This window comes from Callithrix jacchus, chromosome 14 (genome assembly GCF_049354715.1).
Source record: "Callithrix jacchus isolate 240 chromosome 14, calJac240_pri, whole genome shotgun sequence".
Taxonomy (NCBI): Eukaryota; Metazoa; Chordata; class Mammalia; order Primates; family Cebidae; genus Callithrix; species Callithrix jacchus.
In genome coordinates this window covers 19,747,967-19,770,710 of record NC_133515.1, presented here as the reverse complement: position 1 = coordinate 19,770,710, position 22,744 = coordinate 19,747,967, and the positions used below count along the sequence as shown (strand labels likewise).

Below are 22,744 nucleotides of genomic sequence, written 5' to 3'. Positions count from 1 at the left end.
ATATTTCCATATTCCTATTTACTCCCTGTATATCATCTTTGATGAGGTGTCTTCTTTGGTGAAAGGCTTTGACTTGCTGTTCAATCAGACTGTTTTCTTTCTTTTGTTTTTCCCCACAACTTGGCCCCAGGCCAATCCCAAGCCCAGCTAGGAAAACAGACTGTTTTCTTATTGTTGAGTTTTAAGAGTTCTTTGTATAATTTGGATGAGAGTCCTTTATCATAGTTGTCTTTTGATAATATTTTCTCCCAGTCTGTAGCTTGTCTTTTCATTATCTTGAAAGTGTCTTTGGCAGAGTGCAAATTATTAATTTTAATGAAGTCTAGCTTATCAATTCCTTCTTTTGTGGATCATACTTTTGGTGATAAATCCAAAAAGTCATTGCCAAACCCAAGGTCATCTAGATTTTCTCCTACATTATCTTCTAGGAGTTTTGTAATTTTATATTTTCCATTTAGGTCTGTGATCTGTTTTGAGTTCATTTTTGTGAGGGGCTGAATGTTTATTTTTAGATTCATTTTTACATGTGGATGTCTAGTTTTCCTTCCACTGTTTATTTTTAAAACTATATTTTCTCCATTGTGTTGTCTTTGTTTTATTGTCAAAGATCAGCTGACTGTATTTATGTGGGTCTATTTCTGGGCTCTCTTCCATTCCATTGATCTGGTTGTCTATTGTATTGGCAATAACAGACTGTCTTCATTACTGTAGCTTTATTTTCAGCCTTGAAGTCACGTAGTGTTGGTCCTTGTTTTTCTTCAATATTTGTTGGCTTTTCTGGGTCTCTTGCCTCTCTATATAAACTGTATATTTTCTTTCCTAGAATGTCATACAGTTGAAATCATACAATATGTAGCCTTTTCATAATGGTTTCCTTTACTTAGCAATTTGCATTTAAGATCCTTCCATGTCATTTTATAGCTTAATAGTTCATTAATGGTTTCCTTTACTTAGCAATTTGCATTTAAGATCCTTCCATGTCATTTTATAGCTTAATAGTTCATTTCCTTTTTTATGATTGAGTAATATGTCGTTATCTGGATTATTTGGACTGAGTGTTAAATCTATACACTAAGTTGAAAAATAACTGATATCTTGACAATATTGAGTCTTTCTATCCATGAACATGAAATATCTATTTGTTTAGTTCTCCTTTGATTTCTTTCATCTGAGATTTTTAGTTTAACCTATATAGATCTTAGACATATTTTGTTACATTCATACCTAAGTATGTCATTTATACCTAAGTATTTCATGATACCATTTACATTTATACCTAATGTAAATGGTATCATGATTTAACTTTTAAATTTCATTTGTCCATTCCTGGTACTGGTTGAGCATCACTAATCTGGAAATTTGAAATCCAGAATGCTCCAAAATTCAAAATTTTTTGAGCACCAACATGATGCTGCAAATGGAACATTCCACATCTGACCTTATGTAAAATGAAGTACACAACGCACAGTTTCTTCCCCAAGGGTAAAAGGACCCTCTTGGACACCTTTGCCTGTGATATTTATTTTCCCGCACATGCCCAGATTCCCCCATGTAAGCACAATCATAAAGGATCATAAAATGGCACATGTGTAGGCTGCACATGCCAATGGCAGTTTCTCCACATGCAAAGAGAGACTTCTATGAGCATTGTTGATGGGCAGATGACTCTGGAAAAAATATTTTTAAAAGCCATGAAGCAGAATGTCTCCTCATCCACAGAGGGAGGACCCACTTACTGGTCCCTAACCACTTCTGATGCTTCTTCTCACCAAAAAAAAAAACAGAGAGACAGTTACCTTTTAATCAAAGCACAGCAGCATGGTGGAAACTGAAAGCCTGCCACTGTTTCCATTTCTGTTGTTTAACAGATGATACAGGTATTCTGGAGAGGCTACTGTGATGCTCAGTTACTCTGAACATGTACTTTTTTCACTGTATTAATAACATGTCATTTTTTTACTGCTAAGTACTTAGGTGTGAATAATTGTAAGAAAATGATTGCTTATTGGTAGCATATAAATCCAGAGTCAGGAGTGAGGCTGATGCCAAACAACTACAGCTTGTCTACGTGGGTGACACGCTTTGCTTTCTGTAGGCTCGATGTACACTTTGTTTCATGCACAAAATTATTAAAATGTTGTATAAAATTACCTTCATGTTATGTGTATAAGGTATATATAAAACACAAATGAATTTTATATTTAGACTTGGGTTCCATCCCCAAGATATCTCATTATATACATGCAGATATTCCAAAATTTGAAAACATCTGAAGTCCAAAATACTTTTGGTCTCAAGCATTTCAAATAAATTATACTCAACCTGTATATAGGAAAGCAATTGATTTTTGTATATTAATCTTGCATCCTGCAACCTTGCTATAAGCAAGTATTAGTTCTAGAAGTTCTTCAGTTGGTTCTTTCAGATTTTCTAAATAATCATGTCATCTGTAAACAGAGAGTTTTATTTCTTCCCAATCTGTACACTTTTTATTTCCCTTTCTTATCTTATTGTATTATCAAGTATTTTTTGTATGATGTTAAAAAGCAGGGGTGGAGAGTACATTCTTGCTTTGTCCCTGATCTAGGTGGGAAAATTTAAAGTTTCTCACCATAAAGGATGATGTGAACTCTAGGTTATTTGTAAATATTCTTTATCAAGTTGAAGAAGTTCCCGTCTATTTCTAGTTTACTGAGAGTTTTTGTCATGAATGGGTATTGGATTTTATTAAAAGCTTTTTTTTTCATTTATTGATATAAGCATGGGATTTTTCTTCTTTAGCCTGTGGATATGCTAGATTATATTCATTGATTTTTAAATGTTGAGCCAGCCTTGCATACATGGTATAAATCCCACTTTGCTGTGGTATATAATTCTTTTTATACCTTGTTGAATTAAATTTTCTAATATTTTGTTGAGGATATTTGCATCTATGTTCATGAGATATATAGATCTGTAATTTTCTTTTCTCGCAATGGCTTTCTCTGCTTTGATATTAGGGTAATGTCAGAAGTGAAAGACATTGTAGAGAGTTAGTATAATTTCTTCCTTTATATGTTTGGTAGAATTCACTAGTGAACCTACCTGGGCCTAGTGCTTTGTGTTTTGAAAGTTTATTAGTTATTTATTGTTCCTTTTTTTTTTTTTAATGGAGTCTCACTGTTGCCCAGTCTGGAGTGCAGTATTGTGATCTCATCTCACTGCAACCTCCACCTCCCTGGTTCAAGCAATTATCCTCCCTCAGCCTCCTGAGTAGCTGGGACTAAAGGCATGTGCCACTATGCCTGGATAATTTTTTTTTTTTTTTTGTATTTTTAGTAGAGGTGGGATTTCACTATGTTGGTCAGGCTGATCTCCAACTCCTGACCTCAAATGATTCACCCACCTCAGCATCCCAATGTGTTACTCAGTTTCTTTAGTAGATAAAAGCCTATTGAATTATCTGTTTTTTCTTGTATAAGTTTTAGCAGACTGTGTCTTTCAAGGAATTGTTCCATTTCATCTGGGCTATCAAATTTGTGAGCATTGCATCATTCATAATTTTCCTTCATTATTTTTTAACATCCTGATGTTAGTAATTTGTGTCCTCTGTTTTTCTGAGTTTGCCAGCTAGAAGCATGATTTTTATTGATCTTTTTAAAGAAAACTTTTTTGTTTTATTGATTTTTCTCTGTTGATCTTCTGTTTTCAATTTCACTAACTTCTTCTTTTATTTCTTTTATTTTGTTTATCCTTTGCATTTAATTTTCTCTTTTTTCCCTAGTGTCCTAAAGTGGAAAGTTGGATTATTTATTTTAGATCTTCCTTCTTTTCTAATCTATACGTTCAGTCCTGTAAATTTCCCTCTAAGCACTGCTTTTAGTGCAGCTCACAAATGTTGGTAAATTACATCTTCATTTTTATTTAGTTAAATATATTTTTTAAATTTATCTCGAGAGGTTTTTCTGAGCCCCAAGTGTTATTTGGAAGTATGCTGTTAAATCTCCAAGTATTTTGGGATTTCCAGCTGTCTTTCTATTATGGATGTCTAATTTAATGCCATTGTAGTCTGAGAGTAGACACTGTATGATTTTTAATTTGTTAAGTTGTGTTTTGCAGACCAGAATATGGTCTATCTTGGTGAATGTTCCCTGTGGGCTTGAGAAGAATGCATGATCTGCTGTTGTTTGATGAAATATTCTATGGATGCCAATTGTGTCCAGTAGAATGATGGTGCCATTAAGTGCTATTAAGTTCAGTTATATTCTTACTGATTTTCTGCCTGCTGTCTCTGTCCATTTTTGATTCAGGGGTGTTAAAGTCTCCAGCTATAATATTGGATTCATCTTCTCCTGTCAGTGTTTGCATCACGTATTTTGACACTGTTATTAGGTGCAAGTAGTGTTAAGGATTATTATGTCTTGTTGGAGAATTGATCCAGTTGTCATTAGGCAATGCCCCTATTTATTCTGATAACTTTTCGTACTTGAAGTCTGTTTTGTCTGAAATTAACATGGATATCTTTTTATTAGTGTTATCAAGGTATCTCTTTCTTCATTCATGTGCTGTTCATCTACTTGTGTGTGTATATTTAAAGTGAGTTTCTTGTAAACCCACTAGTTGTGTGTTGTCTTAACAACTCACAATCTTTTAATTTGTATATTTATACCATTAATTTTCAAAGTGATGTGTGATAGAGTCAGGTTAAATTCTACCGTATTTGTCACTATTTTATTATATTTGTTGTCCTTGTTCTTTGTTACTTTTCCTGTCTTCTACTGTTTTTCTGTCATTTGCAGTTTTTATTGAGCATTTTTTATTTCCTATTTTCTCTCCTTTCTTAGCATATCAGTTGAATCTCTGCTTTTACTTTTTTAAATGGTTGCATTGGAGTCTGCAATATTTATTTACAATGATTTCAGGCCCACTTTCAAATAACACTATGCTGCTTTGCAAGCAGTATGAGTACTTGTAATAACAAAATATTTATTTCTCCCTCCTGTTTCTTGTATTATTTATTTCTCTTTGACATGAGTATTATAAGTGTATGTAAACAAACACACGGACATAAGCATAAAATGATCAAATACATTATTTTAAACAATTATTTCTTAAATCAATTAAGAATAGCAAAAATAAAAGTGTTAAGTGTACTGCCGTTCCTTCTCTGATGCTTTTCCTTTCTTTCAGTAGATCTGAATTTCTGACCTATATTTTCCTTCTCTCCAAAGAACTTTTTAAAAACATTTCTTGCAAGGCATGTTTACTGGCAACCAATTCACTCAATTCTTGTTTGCTTGAGAAATCTTTATTTATTCTTCACTTTTGAAGGATAATTTCACAGAGTATGGAATTCTAGGTTGGTAGGTTTTTTTCTGTCAACACCTTAAATATTTCACTCCACTCTCTTGCTTTCATTTTCTTTTGAAAATTCAGATGTAATTCTTTTTTTTTTTTTTTGTTCCTTTATAGATAACGTGTTTTTTTCCCTCTGACTTCTTTCAGGATTTTTTCTTTATCTTTTATTTTATGTGGTTTGAAAGTGCTATAACTAGGTGTCATTTTTCTGGCAACTATCCTGCTTGTTGTTCTCTCAGCTTCCTGGATCTGTAGTTTGGTGTCTGGCATTAATTTGGAGAAATTCTCAGTCATTATTGTTTCCAATATTCCTCTGTTCTTTTCTTTCTTTCTTTTCCTTCTAGTGTTACCATTGCATATATATAATTGTCCCACAGTTCCAGTTCTTGCTTTGAAGTTGCCCTACAATTCTTGGTTATTCCATTATGGATTTTTGTTCTAATTTCTTTTTTCTGTTTGCTTTTCTTTGGTGGAGGTTTCTGCTGAGATATCCTCAAGCTCAGCGAGTCTTTCTTCAGCTGTGTCCAGTCTCCTGATAAGCACATCAAAGGCAATTCTTCATTTCTGGTACAGTGTTTGATTGCTAGCATTTCCTTTCTGGTCCTTTCTCTTTGCTTACATTGCCCGTCTGTTCTTATATGCTGTCTAGTTCATACATTAAAGCCCTTTGTATATGAATCATAGTTGTTTTGTATCCCGGGTCTTATAAATCTAACATCAGTTGCCACATCTCAATCTGGTTCTGTTGCTTGATAAGTCTCTTCAAACTGTGATATTTTCTTGATACCAGACATGTTGGACTGGGTATAAAGAACTGCTGTAAATAGGCCTTTGGTGCTGTGGGGGCCACGGGGTCATGAGTGTGCTATAGTCCAGGGATCAGGTCTTCGTCTTTCAGCGAACCTGTGCCCCTGGCATGTGAACTTCCCCAGTGCTTTTCAGTTTCCCCCACTTCTCTGCAGGTGAGACAGGATGGCTACAGTGGGCTGAAGTTGGGTATTTCCCTTGCCCCAAGTAGGTAAAACTCTGATAAAACCCCAAAGAGGAACAGATGTGGTAATCTCATCTGTAATCTCAGCACTTTGGGAGGTGAAGGCAGGCAGATCACTTGAGGTCAGGAGTTTGAGACCAGCCTGGCAAACATGGTGAAATCTTGTCTCTACTAAAAATACAAAAATTAACTGGTTATGGTGGCACACACCTGTAATCCTAGCTACTTAGGAGGCTGAGGCAGAAGGATCGTGAAACTCCGTCTCAAAAAAAGACACACACACACACACACACACACACACAAACAAAAAAACCCCAGTGGGTGAGGCTGTGGATAACTAGTTTCTCCTGTATGTGGGTCTTATTAAGCACAGAATGCTCTGGCATGTTTCACAGTGGTTCCTCTTCCCCTCCACCTGCCAGAAGCATGAGTGGATTTTTCTCTGATACTCACTGTGAAGATAGGGAGCTCCTTGAGGCACAATTCACAAAGGTGTGGGGCCCCCCAGTGACTGGGCCTCTGCAGTTCTTACCTCTCAGGCTGTCCAAACTGAACCTCCAGCAAGCATCAGCTACAATTTAGGCTCTCCTAGCCCAGCACTGCTTCCCACAGAGGCTGCTGCTCGGGGATTTCTGATATTTCCTTGTTGATCTCTTCAGTTTGGGGGGCAGCAGTTTGCCCTGTGACCTCAGGTCTCTTACAGATCTAAGAAGAGGAGTTGTTTTTTTTTTCAGTTTTTTCCGCTTCTTTACTCATTGTTAAGATGGAGTGGTGACTTTCAGCTTCTTACATTCTAGACTGGAAGCTGGACATCCCGCTGTTGGCTGTCTTGATTGAATGGTGTGTGTGTTAACATACCTTTAGTAACCACCTTCTAATGCCAGTTACTGTGGCGGCTGTATTTAACCAAAAGCCCCAGGCACTGTTTTATTTTATTCAACTCATCAAGGAACATTTGTGTTATTTACATTTTTAGCTTAAATGTAGAAATTTACCATGTGTGTGTATCCACGGCCCCGACTGTTGACTGTACTTGTGAACGCTGATCCTGCCACTGCAGGTATCTGTCCCTTTCACTGTTGTATTACCTGCAAATCAGCTTTCTTTACAAAAGAAAGGTAAATTTTTGATATTTGGTTTTTCAACATGTAAAAAAAATTTCAGAGTGGAAATATACATGTCACTCAGAAGCATAAGAAACTTGCATGCTTCTTGCTTTCTTCCTGAATTTGTTTTCTGGTTTATAAGATAATTCTATTATGAAACTATTAAATACTTGGTATTCACTGAGATTATTTGAAAAATAGGAGAGAAGAAAAAAATAGGAGGAAAAAAAAGTTATACCTCAAACTTTTTCTAGATATTTATTTATTTATTTAAAAATTTTAAACAAAAAATAGTAAAATTAGTTATGACATTCCACTTTACAGACACCATGCAAATAACTCAAGTTCACTAACTAAGTAACAGTACATTCATATAAAGGAAGGTCACTGTGTAGTTAGTGAGGGAGATCTACATGTATTGTCACTAAATGTCCTTTACACTAAGTTAAGTGGAAAACAGCAAGATACAGAGAAGTGTGGTGAGTCCACTCCGTTTCTATCTTTTTAAAAGGTATGTATGTATGTGTGTATATGTACATGTATGCATGTATATATACATACTTAGGAGAATATCTCTGTACTTCTAGAAGGCTGTGTAAGAAACTTCTTGGCTGGGCATGGTGCTCACAGCTGTAATTCCAGCACTTTGGGAAGCTGAGGTGGGAGGATCACTTGAGCCCAGGAGTTTGAGACCAGCCTGGGCAGCATAGTGAGACCTTGTCTCTACAAATAATAATGAACAAAATTAGCTGTGTGTGGTGGCACATGCCTGTGGTCCCATCTACTCAGGAAGCTGAGGTGGGGGGAGGATCACTTGACCCTGGAAGGTCAAAGCTGCAGCGAGCCGTGATCATGCCACTGCACTCCAGCCTGGGCAACAGAGCAAGACCTCGTCTCAGAAACAAATAAACAAACAAAAAGAAACTTACTAATGATTGCTTTGTGGAGGGTAAACTGAAAGACAAGAGATCAGGACTGGGATTTGTTTTTTGAATTTATTTTATTGTATTTTATTTCATTTATTTAGATAGAGTCTGGCTGTATTGCCCAGGCTGGAGTGGAGTGGCATGATCTTGGTTTACTGCAACCTTCACCTCCTGGATTCAAGCAATTCTTGTGCCTCAGCCTCCCAAGCAGCTGGGATTACAGGCATGTGCCACCATGCCCTGCTAATCTTTTTTTTTTTTAAGTAGAGACAGGGTTTTGCCATGTGGGCCAGACTGGTCTCAAACTCCTGGCCTCAAGTGATCTGCCTAACTTGGCCTACCAAAGTACTGGGATTATAGATGTGAGTCACTGTGCCTGGCCTGTTTTTTGAAGTGTGTGTGTGTGTGTGTGTGTGATGGAGTCTCGCTCTTGTCACCCAGGATAGAGTGCAGTGGCACAATCTCAGCTCACTGCAACCTCTGCCTCCTGGGTTCAAGCAGTTCTCCTGTTTCAGCCCCCTGAGTAGCTGGGACTACAGGCACACAACACCATGCCTGGCTAATTTTTGTATTTTCAGTAGAAAGGGGTTTTACCATGTTGGCCAGGCTGGTCTTGAACTCCTGACCTCAGGTGATCCACCCACCTCAGCTTCCCAAAGTGCTGGGATTACAGACGTGAGCCACTGTGCCTGGCTTGTTTTTTGAATTAAATATTAACATTTCTCTCTTAATTTCCTTTATTTCTCTCCTATATCATTTTTAATGACTGAGTGTATTTCACTGAGTGCACAATACCATACCTTATTTGACCAGTCCCCTTTTGCTTTGCATTTGTCTCTAGTTTTTCTCTAGTATAACAAACACTGTAATGAATGTCTTCAGTGACAAATCTCCCTGCACTCTTGATTTTTCTTAGAATGGAGTTTCTAAATATGGCATTGTTAGCTCAGAGGGTGCACAGGCTTCCAAGGCTTTGATGTTTGATAGGAATCACCAAACTGCCTGCCCTACATTTGTATCCCCACCAAAAATGGGAAAGTCCTGTTGTGTTTGTACTGGCCAGCACTGTGAGTTGGTTTTACAGTTCTCATGGCTAATTTGACAGGCAGAAGGAAGAAAAGGGGAATCTTCCTGTTTAAAACTGGATTTCTTTGATTATTAGCCAGGTATGCCATTTAAAAATATGTTTAATGGAAATTTGCTTTTCTTCTTTCATGAGTTCCCTGATTTTTGGCCTTGGCCTATTTTTCTCTTAAGGTATTTGTCTGTCTTTTCACTGTTATTTTAAGTCTTTATACAGTAAAGACATTAAGCCTTTTCTCTCATGTATTCTGCAAGTATTTTTCTAGTTTGTTTGCCTTTTTGTTTTGCTTCGCTATTTTTAACATAGAGAATTTAGTTTTGCTGCAGCCAAATCGTTGTTATCATACCTTGAAATACCTTCCCCAGTTCAAGATTAAACATCCATTCATACTTTCTTCTTGGACATTCAAATTCAATCCTTATGGAATGAATTTTGGCGTATGTCGTGAATTAGAGATAATGATTAGCCAATTTTAGTCTCATTTTCTAACTGATTATTGCTGGTATATGAGAAAGCCAATGATTTTTATGTATTTATCCTAAAATTGGCAGCCATTCTCCAATTCTTATTTATTCTAATATTCACTTGCTTCTATATCTTTCTGGGTAGACAATTATCTACCCTTCTTTCTAATATTTATACTTCTTGTCTTATTTTTCTATTTATTTGACTCTAATTTCTAAACCAGTGTTAGATATCAGTGTGGATATCACGGTATTTTCAAAAGAAAGAGAGAGAGGGCTGGGCGCGGTGGCTCACGCCTGTAATCCCAGCACTTTGGGAGGCCAAGGCGGGTGGATCACGAGGTCAAGAGATCGAGACCATCCTGGTCAACATGGTGAAACCCCGTCTCTACTAAAAATACAAAAATTAGCTGGGCATGGTGGCGCGTGCCTGTAGTCCCAGCTACTCAGGAGGCTGAGATAGGAGAATTGCTTGAACCCAGAAGGCGGAGGTTGTGGTGAGCCGAGATTGTGCCATTGCGCTCCAGTCTGGGTAACAACAGCGAAACTCCGTCTCAAAAAAAAACAAAACAAAACAAAAGAGAGAGAGAAAGGGAGGGAGGGAGGGAGGGAGGGAGGGAGGAAGGAAGGAAGGAAGGAAGGAAGGAAGGAAGGAAGGAAGGAAGGAAGGAAGGAAGGAAATAAATCTGATTATTTTATTTTATTTTTTTGAGATGGAGTTTCGCTCTTGTTGCCCAGGCTGGAGTGCAATGGTGTGATCTCGGCTCACTGCAACCTCCACCTCTAATGTTCAAGCAATTCTCCTGCCTCAGCCTCCCGAGTAGCTGGGATTACAGGCATGCACCACCAAGCCCAGCCAATTTTGTATTTTTAGTAGAGATGGGGTTTCTCCATGTTGGTCAGGCTAATCCAGTATTTTCTTTTTAGTTTTTAATTTTTATAAAATTAAATTTCTGTCTCATGATATTTTGCCATTTGACAGCTCTGACGTGTGGGAAGCCTTTGGTTACCTTTCCCTTTGTGTGATCAGGAAGCCTTAGGCCCTTAGGCTGATCTGAGCTGGGCCCATCATGGCTTGGGCCTCTAATGGTGGTGAGCTGGAGAGGCAGGTCAGGCACAGAGTTCTGGGACATTCTGTGGGCACCTTCCCCAAGCCACTCTAGTGCCCTCCTGGTGATTAGAAAAGCCCCCCACACTCACGGCTGAGCTTTGCTGGAGGGACACTGCTAAATGCCCTCAGACCTGAGGCTGACTTTGGGGCCGTGTGAAGTGATAGGACGCTTTCAGAATGCTTTTTACATTTTCTGGCCTATAATGTCAGTTGGAAAAAGTGGCATTGTAAAGTCATAAATCTTTTTGGTTTGGGTGTTTTTGAAGCTGGGGGTTTGAGAGAGAGGACGGGGAAAGCAAAGGGTGTGATTGCCTCTGGTGGCCCCCACGCTCTCCTTGTTCTTCTGGGAGAGGGCAGTTTGGAAGAGGTATGGGAGGAGCTTCCCAGCACAGAGCCAGCCCCGCTTCCCCCTACGTGTGATCCCAGATGGGCTGTCCAGCTCTGTTAGATCAATGCTGCCTTACCTCAGATGGACACCAAACCATGTGGCCCCTCAGCTCCTGGTGAAGCAGTTTCTCTGATGATTTCATGGACCTCACCAGCCTAAAACATCTCTCCCTTCGACCCCAAAAGAGGCCTGCAAGTCCCCAATTGCTCCTTTGCGTTACAGCATCAGAGTCTCCTTGGAAAGGCAGGTGGCGTGCTCAGCTCTGACAGGGGCTTCTCCATGAGGCCATTCTTGGCCGTCTCTTCCTTAGCCTGTTAAAGTCACACATGGGCCAGCTAGTCTACCAGAGAACAAATAATGGGGGGATGTTTAGGCAGACAGGTTTTGGGGTGTTCCATGATGCATCTGGCTGCCGAAGGAAGGATGATTCTGGAGGAGGGAACAGAAGTTTGCCAAAGGCCCCATTGGGTGACATCTGTTTTGCCCAGGTCATTGCTGTAGTTGCTCTGTCCCCACCTTGTTTTTGTTTTTGAGAAGGACTCTCACTCTGTCACCCCAGCTGAAGTACAATGGTGCAACCTCAGTTCCCTGCAGCCTCTGCCTCCTGGGTCAAGTGATTCTCCTGCCTCAGCCTCCCAAGTAGCTAGGACTACAGGCACATAGCACAATGCCTGGCTAATTTTTGTATTTTTAATAGAGATGAGGTTTCATCATATAGGCTGGTCTCTAACTCCTGATCTCAGGTGATTCACTTGCCTCAGTGCTGAGATTACAGGCTTGAGCCACCGTGCCCAGCCCTTCGTCCCTCTTGACACTTGTGGCAGCTGTTGTCTCCCTCCTTGAGGGCTCTTCTCTGGTCACGTCCCCCTGTGGGTCCCAATCTCTCCTCAGTCCTTTTTGTCTCCCTCCCTCCTTCCCACACTGTCCTGCCATCCGTCTCTGTGTCTCTTGGCACCTGTGACAATGTCCTGAGTATTTCCTTCCTCACTGACTGCCTGTCTCCCAGTCTCTGCTCCCCCAAAAGCCCGCCTTTCCGCCTTGCTCCCTGCCTCTTCCTTTCTCCTTCCATCTGTTTCCACTTTGTGCATTTATACTTGGTATTGTTTAATATTCCAAAGAATTTAAGAGGGTTATTAAAGCTCTATGTGCCCATGACTCTAAATAAATGTAGTTGGATTGGGTTATTTTTTTGTTCTTGGATGGAGCCAGAATCTTAAAGCCTTTTATACTTGCTGAATTGACTTTTATTCCAAATATTTTTATTTCATTAAATAAATGATAGGAGTTGCATTTTCAAGCCCTAACTCTATGGTACATTGCCAGGCTGTCCCATTTGGGGCTCCTTGCAGCTACAATCAATAGTGTCAGAAAGAATGGGCACTGGCCAGTCACAGTGGCTCTCACGCATGCGATGGCTCACACCTGTAATCCCAGCACTTTTGTAGCCTGAGGCAGGCAGATTGCCTGAGCTCAGGAGTTTGAGACCAGCCTGAGCAACATGGCGAAACCCCGTCTCTACCACAGAAATTAGCCGGGTGTGGTTGTGCGTGCCTGTAATCCCAGCTACTTGGGAGACTGAGGCACAAGAATCTTTTGAACCCAGGAGGCAGGGGCTGCAGGGAGCTGAGATCATGCCATTGCACTCCAGCCTGGGTGTCAGTGTGAGACTACTTCCTTACTCAAAAAAAAAAAAAAAAAAAAAAAAAAAAAAGAAAGAGAGGGTGCTCCTGGGTGAAGATGTCAGATACCTGAAGGGATAATGCACTCTTCTTGGACTCATTCCTGGGAATCTCTTCCAAGCCTCCACAGTACTAACCAGTGTCTTGTTTCCTTTTGTGCTGTGTGTGTGTCCACGTGCTTGTGTCCACGGCGGGCCTGGAACTGCAGGACGAGATTCTGACGGTGCTCAGGAGAGTGGATGAGAACTGGGCAGAAGGCATGCTGGGAGACAAGGTCGGGATCTTCCCGCTCCTGTACGTGGAGGTAAGGCCGCGCCGTACTCCTACACTCGCCTCCTCCTTGCCCACCCGTGTTTCACCACAGTGGGGTCACCTGACCTTGAAGCCCCTTTTCTAAGAGAGAAAGAGGCTCCTCTACAGTAGCCTCTGGCCAGAGAGCTGCCATGTGTGGGTTTTGATTTACATCACGGGGTCAGTGCTGTGAGCGCTGCCTTGGCCGTTTTGAATGGTCTGCCACAGGTCTGGCTGCAAATCGTCTCACCACATGGGCAGTGGCACCAGGGCCCCCGTGTGCACCTTCCCCATTTTCTCAAGGGACATCTGTGCCTGGCACCCATGCTTCTGAGACTCCCCCAAGTGCCGCTGTTCTTATCTCACCAGCGCCAGAGGGGAAGAACCCATCCCAGGGCAGCATTTTCCCTCCCACTGCACATGGTTCAGACGGAGACGTTGCTTGGCGTCTGCAAAGTCCTCCTTGGACTCTGGGTTGTTGGGCAACTCGTAAGGTGCTTTGAGGCTAGTTCCAGACGTACTAATTTCCTTTCCCTTTTCTGTAACTAAAGGACCAGGTTTCTAATGAGTATGTTTGGGGTAGCTGCTGCGCGGGGAGCATCTTAGCACATGGGTCTTCAAAACACCTGCTTAACTACAGGCTGTGTGTGTGTGTGTAGGAGTATTTGCCTATGGTGTGTGTGTCTGCCATTTGTCAGCACAAGGCCATACATGCACACTGTGAGCTGACCACATGCTTTCATCCTGTAACCACCAGCGTCATCCCATAAGAGTGGCTTCAGTGAATGCTTCCTGAGTGCTTGCTGTGTGCCAGATGCTTGTAAGTACTTGCTCATTTAATCTCAGCAACACTGGCATATAAAAACCATGAATGCCCCCGCTTTACAGATGAGCAAACAGAGGTGCAGAGAGGTTATGTAGCTTTTTCAGGGTCCCACAGCCTAGGAGTAGCAGAACCAGGGTTTGAGCACGGGCCTCTGGGTCCTAGACTCAGCCCTTTGCTCTCCTGCCCTTGCACCACCTCCTGCCTCTACACTCTCTCTGGGCTAATGAACTGCAGTTTACTTAGCTCAGTGCTGGGCTCCATTCATCCCCCTGCCTGATACACTTGAGGGCTTCAGAATTGACACCAAAAACCCACAGGTGACATAGCCAGCTTTGCCATACCTACCATGCAGTGTGCAGATACTTCAAGATGTTTGTTTAAAACATCTGTCGATCCTGCAGTGCCTACAGGATAAAGTCCAAAAGCTTTAGCTTAGCATTCAAAGCCCTTTGCAGTTTGGCCATAGTCTATTTTGCAGTTTCTCCTGTCATTTTCTTCCCTCTTCCCCAAATATTCTGGACCAGTGGTTCTCTCTCATTTAGTTTGGATGTGCTGCCCAGGCCATCTGAGGCCCTCCCACGGCAATGGCAGATAATTCATTCTCTCTCTCTCTCTCTCTCTCTCTCTCGTCTCCTGTAAGATTCACAGCACTCTGTAAGTTTCCATGTATTTGTGCATTTGCTTCAGCTTCTCTGTCCTGCTGCTTAAGATCAAAGAACTTAATGCATGAATGCCACTTACAGTGTTGTCTAGAAGTCAGAAATCTGAGCTCTTAGATGTTTTTAGCTGGCAAAACTTTTTCTCTGGGCAGAATCTTATTGGGATACCCAACATAGACATGAATATTCACAGAACGGTCATTACGATGGCCCAAACAGCATACCACTCCAGTGTGCATCAGCAGTGGGCTGGCTGAGGAAAAGGCGGCATATCCACACAATGGAACACTCTCCTGCTGGATGTGAACAAAAGAGTGATGCCTTTAAGGACATAGACAAATCTCCAAGACAAATTTTGGAAAGAAACCAGACGTAAAAGTGTATGCTGCATGGGTTTTATTTGCGCTTCAAAGGCAGGCAGAACTCCTCTGCTGTGACAGAAGTCAGAGCAGTAGTGACCCTGGGGATTCTGACTGGAAGAGGTGAGGAGGTTCTGGGCTGCTGGAATAGTTTCATGTCCTGATCTTGGGAGTGGCTGCAAGATTATGCGGCTGTAAAATGGTGTCCAGTTAGGGTTTGTGCACTTTCCTTTTAACTGCAATTTCAAAAGCTAAGAGCAAGATATTACAGGGCAGGTAAGATCTTACCAAGGCAGCTGGCATTAGTGCTGGTGACTGAAGGCTGCATTGGGCCCCTCAGCCCCTCCTCTGGAAGAGGCTATCAGGCACTATCAGGAGTCCATAAGTGGGTGCAGGCCTGAGACCCAGTCCAGCAGGCTGTCTGTAATCTCTTCCTGGTTCCACAGGTACAGTCAAAGCCAAACTGGGTAGTTGGCCGTATCTGTGCCTTCCTGCTGCATGACTGCCCGTGGGCCTGAAAAGCCCCCTTAAAGCCCTCCTCTCTGAGGGCCATGGGGGTGGGGGGCTCCTCCATCGTTCTGCCCCACAGCCCCACCTGCTCCCACACCTACTCACAGGTTCTGCCTCCACTCTTGGGCACAGTCCCTTCCTCCCACCTGGATAGGAAGGCCTGGACGGTCCTGGAGGCTCAGAGACACAACCTTCTGCCTGGCAGCCTTAGGCAGGGGCCCCACTCCCACTCCTGTGCCTTCCTGAGATGGCTGCCCATGCAGTGCTGGGCCCCACACCACACACCCATGGCCTGGCATCCTCGACTCTGCACAGGCTCCCGGGCTCTCCACAGCCACTGAAGAGCAGCCTGAGCAGATGTTTCCTGGGACTTTTCATTGTGTATGTACTGACTGCTGGCATTCCACGCACCGCATGCATCCTGGTGGATTGGAAAGTCACGGTTTGGCCCAAACTGCTTTCCTCTGGGAGGCCACAAGGCATTTGAGGTGGGAGCTTGGGTGTCTGTAGGGTTCCTGAGAGAGTCAGACCCACCTGCCAGGAGGGAGCCTGACACATTGCACAGGCAGCCAGCACAGTGCCCAGTGATGCTTGTCTCCTGATGCATGAAGGAATGTGGTGGACCCGTCACCTCCCACTGGAGGGTTTCTTCTTTCATGTTCACATAAGCTTGGATTGCACCAAATTCTCCTCCACAGCTGCTCCACCTCGGACCTGCCCTGGAACCTGCCTCCTTGTCCTTTTCTCCCATCCATTTTGCAAGAGGATGCGAGAAACTCTCCTGCAGCCATTTTCATTGGTTATCCCCATGCCGGGACTGAGGGCATGTCTCCCTGACACCCAGTTGTCAGATGCTGGCTGGCAGCACCCCTCAGGACCCAGAGAGGAGCAGGCCAGGCCTCTCACCCTCCAGAACACCAGTCCAGTGGATGAGACAAGAATTAAATCCAAACACTCCATGGGATCTTCCTTCTGGGTCTTTAGTCCTTTTTTTTTAGAATTTCAGGAGGTACTTGTTCTGTGGGGATTGAGGATGAGCCAATCCGAGGAATTCCTCCTCCCCAGTGGGTCAGGGTGGTATGAACTCGGAGGGGGATGGCGTGGGAGGGACTCCATCATCCAGAGTTCTCCCCTCTCTGTAGCATAAGCGCCAGCCCTGAGCACCCCTGTTGCCCCCTCTCTTTTTGCACAGGGTCCAAGCTGACCTGCTTGGGGTCGGGTCTCAGCCTAGCCCTTGGCCATTCTCGAGAACAGGTCCCATTCTTCATGGGCCCTGATAGCAGGACCATGAGCAGCTCACGGGCAGTTCAGGGTGATGCGGGCTTCAGAGCAGACCTGGCTGGGCCCAGCTTATCCTACATCACCCGCACATTCAGGGTGTGGCCTGTGGCCAGCCCCTTTACCTTTCTGAGCCTTAGTTTCCCCCCCAAACAAGGGCAGTGGCAGATGTCATGGGATAGCCATGAGGCATAGAGAAGATAAGAACACACAGGCCGGGCTGGCTGAGGTAGGCGGAGAGCACTGTCCCACGCTGGTGGTGTTGTTATAAATGTTAGTGGAGTAAAAGCTGCTTCTCAGTCCATTCCTGTGTTGATTGGAGATCTCTGTGTCATTCCTGAGCACTGAATACATTTGGCCTGGTGTGGCTGAATGGGCTTGAAGGCAGGGCAGTTTCCTGCCTGGGTGAGATTTGCAGTTGGATGATGACAACAAAATCAGACACAGGTCCAGGGTGTAGACGCTTAGGAGAGGTGGCCCTCTTGGAAGCTGTCTTCAAGGAGCATTGTCAGGAATCAGCTTGGGTTGGAGAGACTTGGAGGCAGAACACAGGCTGCCTCTGACTGCTCAGAGCCTGGGTGGGTAGCTTGCATGGAGACTTAGAAGGCATGTTAGCAAATACACCAGTGACTCTTGTCCGCAAGGAAAACCTCTCCATGGGGCCAGAATCCTGATCCAAAGATAGGTCAAAAGGATGATGAAAGGCAGTAGACACAAGTATTAAGCCCTGCCTCAGTGCTGACAATATCAGTTGTCCAGATAGAGTAATGGGGAGACCCGGATCTCAAGGAGCCAACTGAAAAAGAGCCCCCAGAGGCAATGCTTCATTTATCCTGCATAGGATACTCAGAAATTGGCTGGTCCCAGCATGGCTGGTGTGTGCGTAGGTGATCACCTAGACAGACCCTCATGGCCCCACCCCGCACATGCACATGGTGACAAGGATCCTTAGAAACAGCCAGCATCTCAGCATCTCTGACAATAAAGTGAGGGGTGAGGAGGAGGAACCTCTTCCTATGTTCCCCCAAGTTTCCATGATGAACAGTGACCATCCTGTGCCTGGATAGATTCAAGTCTTCAATGGGAGGACAGGCAGAGAGGGGGCACGGGGCACCTGTCCTGGCAGCCAGCACAACCCCAGGCAGTTCTGCTTAGGAAGGAACAGAGAGCCACTCAGTGTCTGGGCTATTTTGCTGCCTTTGGATTTGGCTTGGGATTAAAAAGCAGTTGCCTTTCCCCAGGGGAAGGTCTAGAATTCGATTAGAGCTGTAACTGTTTATTCTTGGCACTTTCCATTGATTGCTTCTATTTGAGCAGCTTTTCAGGGGCATGTGATGGGTGCACACTCCTCCCCACTTGGCTAATAAGAAGTGTGAAGCCTGAGGGTGTCAGACCCCTGTGGACTAGCAGGGAGTTGGTCTGCATGGGGACATGCTGGAGCATGTGGCAAGTCACGGGTCAGAGATGGGAGGTAGAGGTGGGGCCCAGCTGATGATGATGAGCCTGCTGGTCTTCCCAGTATCTGCTAACCCAGAAAAAGGCCATGGCATCAGTAGCTGTGGTAAGATCACCCCAGGATCTGGTGAAGAAGCAGAGCTGCAGGGGGCAGAAGATTCAGACTCTGTGATGCCAGACCCAAACCTCTGATGTCAGCATGTGTGTGCCTCAGTTGGGTGTTGAGTGAATGTGGTGTGGTGTTTGGGAAAACTCTGGATGCAGTGCTATTTATAGATCCTGGAAAAAATAATGGTGGCCAAAATGAAAATCCTTATTCAACCAAATAATATAATACCCAGAAAAATAGCAGGAGTTCCTGCTGATGGCCATTTCCTGTCTGAGGGTTCTTATCTTCAGTACAATGATGATAACATGCATCATCAGACTACTGGGTTCTAAGCCTCAGTCGATGAAGCAACATCAAACTCAGTTTCTCCTGCTCCTGTAGCACAGGTGCCTCCTCGTTGCTTTATCTTTTACAAAGAGAGCTATTATTTTGAAATTCTGCCTCTAAGTATGCTGTTGAGGTGTTCGGTGATGATTTAAAGGCACGACAACAGCTCTCGCTGAGAGCGAATAGCTCTGACGTTAATTGTGCACTCTCTGTGTTCTGTACTACCTACGGCTCTGCTGTGGTTGGACTTGCCATCTCACCTTGGACTTGTTGGTTTTCAGCCCTTGCCTGGGCCAGGAGGGATGTGTTCAGGGAGGAAGAGAGGAAGGGTGTGATTTCTAATGGTGGCCACAAGGGAGGTGTCCCAGGTGACGAACTGAAACTTCTCTCCTCCTCAGCACCTCCAGACCTATCTGATCCTGTGGTCTGGGTGGGTCCACCCACCAGCTGCGCTCTGGGTCAGGGAGCTCGTTCATATTCACTGTCCTGGTCTCTGCCTTCCTCTCTCCTTCCAAAGACCCCCTCAGCTTCTCAAAGAGAAACCCAACATGCCAAGAACCACGTGAGCAGTAGGAAAGGGATGGAGGGATGGGGGCTCTAGTGCTCAACTTCCAATTGGCCTTATGCACTCCCACCTGAGACAGGGTTGGAACGCCTCTGACTCTTGGTCTTGCCTGTGAACTGGAGGCTGCATGGGCTTATTGAGCTGTGTGATGCTTCTGAGGCTCCCTCCTGCTTCTTTGCATACCTGGTAATTTTCAGCTGGATACTGACTTCGTAAATTTTACTGTTTGGGGTGTTAGACATCTTGGTATTCCTACAGATGTTCTTGAGTTTGTTTTTTGTTAAGTTGCTTAGATTCAGTTTGGCCCTTTTGAGGCTCGCTTTGAGGCTCTGTTAGGCAGGGCCAGGCAGCTTTTCATGTGGAGCTAATTTCTCTACTGCTGAGGCTATAACCTTCTCTACCCCATGCCCTACCTTCTCTACCCCATGATTTATGAGGCTTCCACTCTGGAAGCTGGGAATGAAAACTATTCCTGGCTTTATGTGAGCTTAGAGATTGCTCTGCCTTCTCCTCATGGGGAGTTCTTTCCCCAGTGCTGGACAGTTCCCTCGTATGAATGCCCTGATCAGCTCTCAGCTGAAGACTCCAGGGGACTTGCGCATCTCCAGGACGGTCTCACTCTGCAGCTCCCTCCTCTCCAGAACTCTGGCCTGCATCCTGTAGCCACCGTGGTCTCCCTAGACTCAGAACTCTGTCTTCTCAATGCAGGGAGAGACTGGAGAACCCAGAGACAGTAGCAGAGCCCATGTCGTGGGCTCTGCCTCTCTTGGCTATTGCTGTCCTGTGTGTTGTGATGTCCCATGTCTACAAATCTTGTTTCTTAGATATCTTTTCAGTGTCTGGAGCAGGAGGGTAAAAGTGATTCCCATCATTTCATCTTGGCTAAGCAGATGTTAGCCAGTGATGCTCTAGGAATTTTAAAATAAGGTTCAGAGGTTCCCCAGGGCTGAATCTCCCTGCTTCAGTGCCAAAGATTAATAAAAGAAAGGAGTAATCCAGGACTTCTCCTTAGATGAGGAACTGGAAAATGCCTTTGAGGTCATTGTTTACCATGGATATGGGTTACAACCAAGCTCCAAAGCCCATGCCATGGTCCCTCTCTCCAGGTGAGCCTCTCGCATGTTTGTTTCACTGCTGCTATTCTCTACACTTCTGCTCACAGATGTGGCCACTGTTTCTAACTCTCAGGATACCCTGATGATGCCACATCGGAGGGGATATGAAAGTGTGAAGGAAAATACTCAGAGATGTCTGCCAGGGAAGGTTGGGGAAGATGCAATTTTGTTTGAAGTTTCATTTTTATTTTTCCTTGCTTTTCATCATCCTCTGTTTTTACAAGCTCCTGCAGCAGCGACAGCCTGTAGAAGGGATCCTCCAGCCTTAGTGTGGATGTCAGTCCTGCTTGCATTTTGTGTCAGTGTGGACTGTGTCTCTAGGAACACTTTATAAAGCCCTCCTGTGGGTGAAGCCCAGTCACTGCCAAAAACGCTGGGCAGGAAAGTCAGAGGTGGAGACCAGAAGAAGGCAGGGACCAGGCAAGCACCCAGTGGGGTGTCTCCTGGAATGTGATGTTGTGTCTGTGTCTGAGCAGAGTGATCTGGGAGGCAAATTCTTAGACCTGTTAGGGAGACTAAGTGGTGGTCTTGCCTTCACCAGCAACCCACTGTTTCCCTTACCCTTCAGTCAGATTAATGACATAAAGAAATAAGTGAATGTAAAGAAATGAGACAAGACTACATAAGAGGGAGACTTCAGTCGCATTCATGGTTTGGGTCTGTACATTTTCTTGCTGGAATCTGACCCCCAAGGTGAGATCCACACATGCATGATGTTAATCATAGTTTGGGTTTGTTTGTCCCCAAAGAAAATAGGTAGGTGCCTCAGTACCAGCTCGCCCTGATTTCGCTCTTCTTAAATGCTTTTTGAACTCTTTGTGAAATTAGCATCTTAGAATATCTCACATTCCATAGCTGCTGGGAGTCTTGTTGTTGTGATTGTTTTGTCTCCCTAACTCCCTTTAAGGCCAGACCTGTAACGCACAATTCCTTCCCTTCTAGGTCCTGGCACAGTGCATGGCCCAGGTGGGTGCCCTGTACAATGGTGCAGTGTTGTTGGGTTGTGGTTCAGTGTTTTACAGAGCTCATCAAGCTTGGGGAATGCCTCACTGACTGTCCCTAAACCAGTCTAAGCTGGAAAACTTGCAGCAGTTCTTGCATATCCATAGAAAGACAGCTTAGTAAGTTTTCGTGAAACCTCTTGTTCTCACTGCCAGCCCCCCCAGGAGCTTCTATGGGGACAGTGAATAGTCCTGATGGCAGCCTGAGTGACTTGTCCACCAGTGGGGCCCCAGCCCACCTCAGACATTTTCAGGGCCTGGCCAAGGGGCAGATGGAGCCTCGTGCCATAGTTTCTGAAGTTTGATCTCACCCTACCCACCTTAGCCAGGCAATCCCTGCCCACTGAGTGCCCCCCACCACCTGCATAGGCAGACATCAAACCTTTTAGGTTCCTCCCAAGACCTCAATGCTGAAGATCCAGACACTAATTCGGGGCCTTTGGAGGCCCCAGCAGGCATGCGCTGGTCCTCAGCACCAGTGCACTCAGCCTTACCAGAAAGAAGCTACATGCATGTAGACCGGCAGGAGTGGTTGCTGAGTGCTGACTGTCATAGTAACTAAAGTGGACTACCTGTGTTGGTTTTAAGTGGTAGTTGTAAAATTGTGTGTCAGGAAGAGGGCTTCCTCTACAGGTCTACCAGCCAGTATTTAATGACCAGCTTGCTCAGTGCAGAGCCTTGTCCTGGTCTAGAAGCAGTGATAGAAGGCTTAAGTGAGTTACCTCCTCAAGGGACTACTCAGGACTGAAAGTGTGTCTTCCTGGGGACAGCTGAACACCCAGACAGCCCTGGGGCAGGCTGCAGGAGCCTCTGGCCTGTGGCAGGTGGAAATAACTGAGCTCCCACCTTGAGTCTAGACTGCTTCTACCTCAGGCTCCAGCTGTTTTTCTGCTTCTCCGTCACTCATGTGAGCAGTGCACTTCCCACTGAGCAGATCAATGGCAGGGCTACTTTTCCACCTGATTTTAGCTCCTCGCCAGGCCCAGCTGGCCTCAGCATGCGCACCCACCCAATCCTAGGGAGACAGAGTCCTCACACCTGCCCCCCACAGGCCATCTTGGGCTCTCCACGTTCACCTGTCCTCCCTCCAGAGTGGCTGTCATGGTGCCCTGACTTAGCTGCCCCTTGGCCTTCCACGTTTTTGTCTTGCCTTTCACTTCCAC

The 22,744-nt window shown here is 44.3% G+C and overlaps 1 protein-coding gene across 2 annotated transcripts in view; it reads left to right on the top strand.

Moving 5' to 3' along the window:
- Window positions 1-22,744, top strand: part of SH3RF3 (SH3 domain containing ring finger 3) — a 365,288-nt gene that overhangs the window by 222,696 nt on the left and 119,848 nt on the right. For both annotated transcript variants that reach the window (XM_054244686.2, XM_008980250.6), the window contains exon 3: window positions 13,295-13,390. In XM_054244686.2, the coding sequence (XP_054100661.1) occupies window positions 13,295-13,390 (96 nt within the window). The remainder of the gene's footprint in view (window positions 1-13,294; window positions 13,391-22,744) is intronic.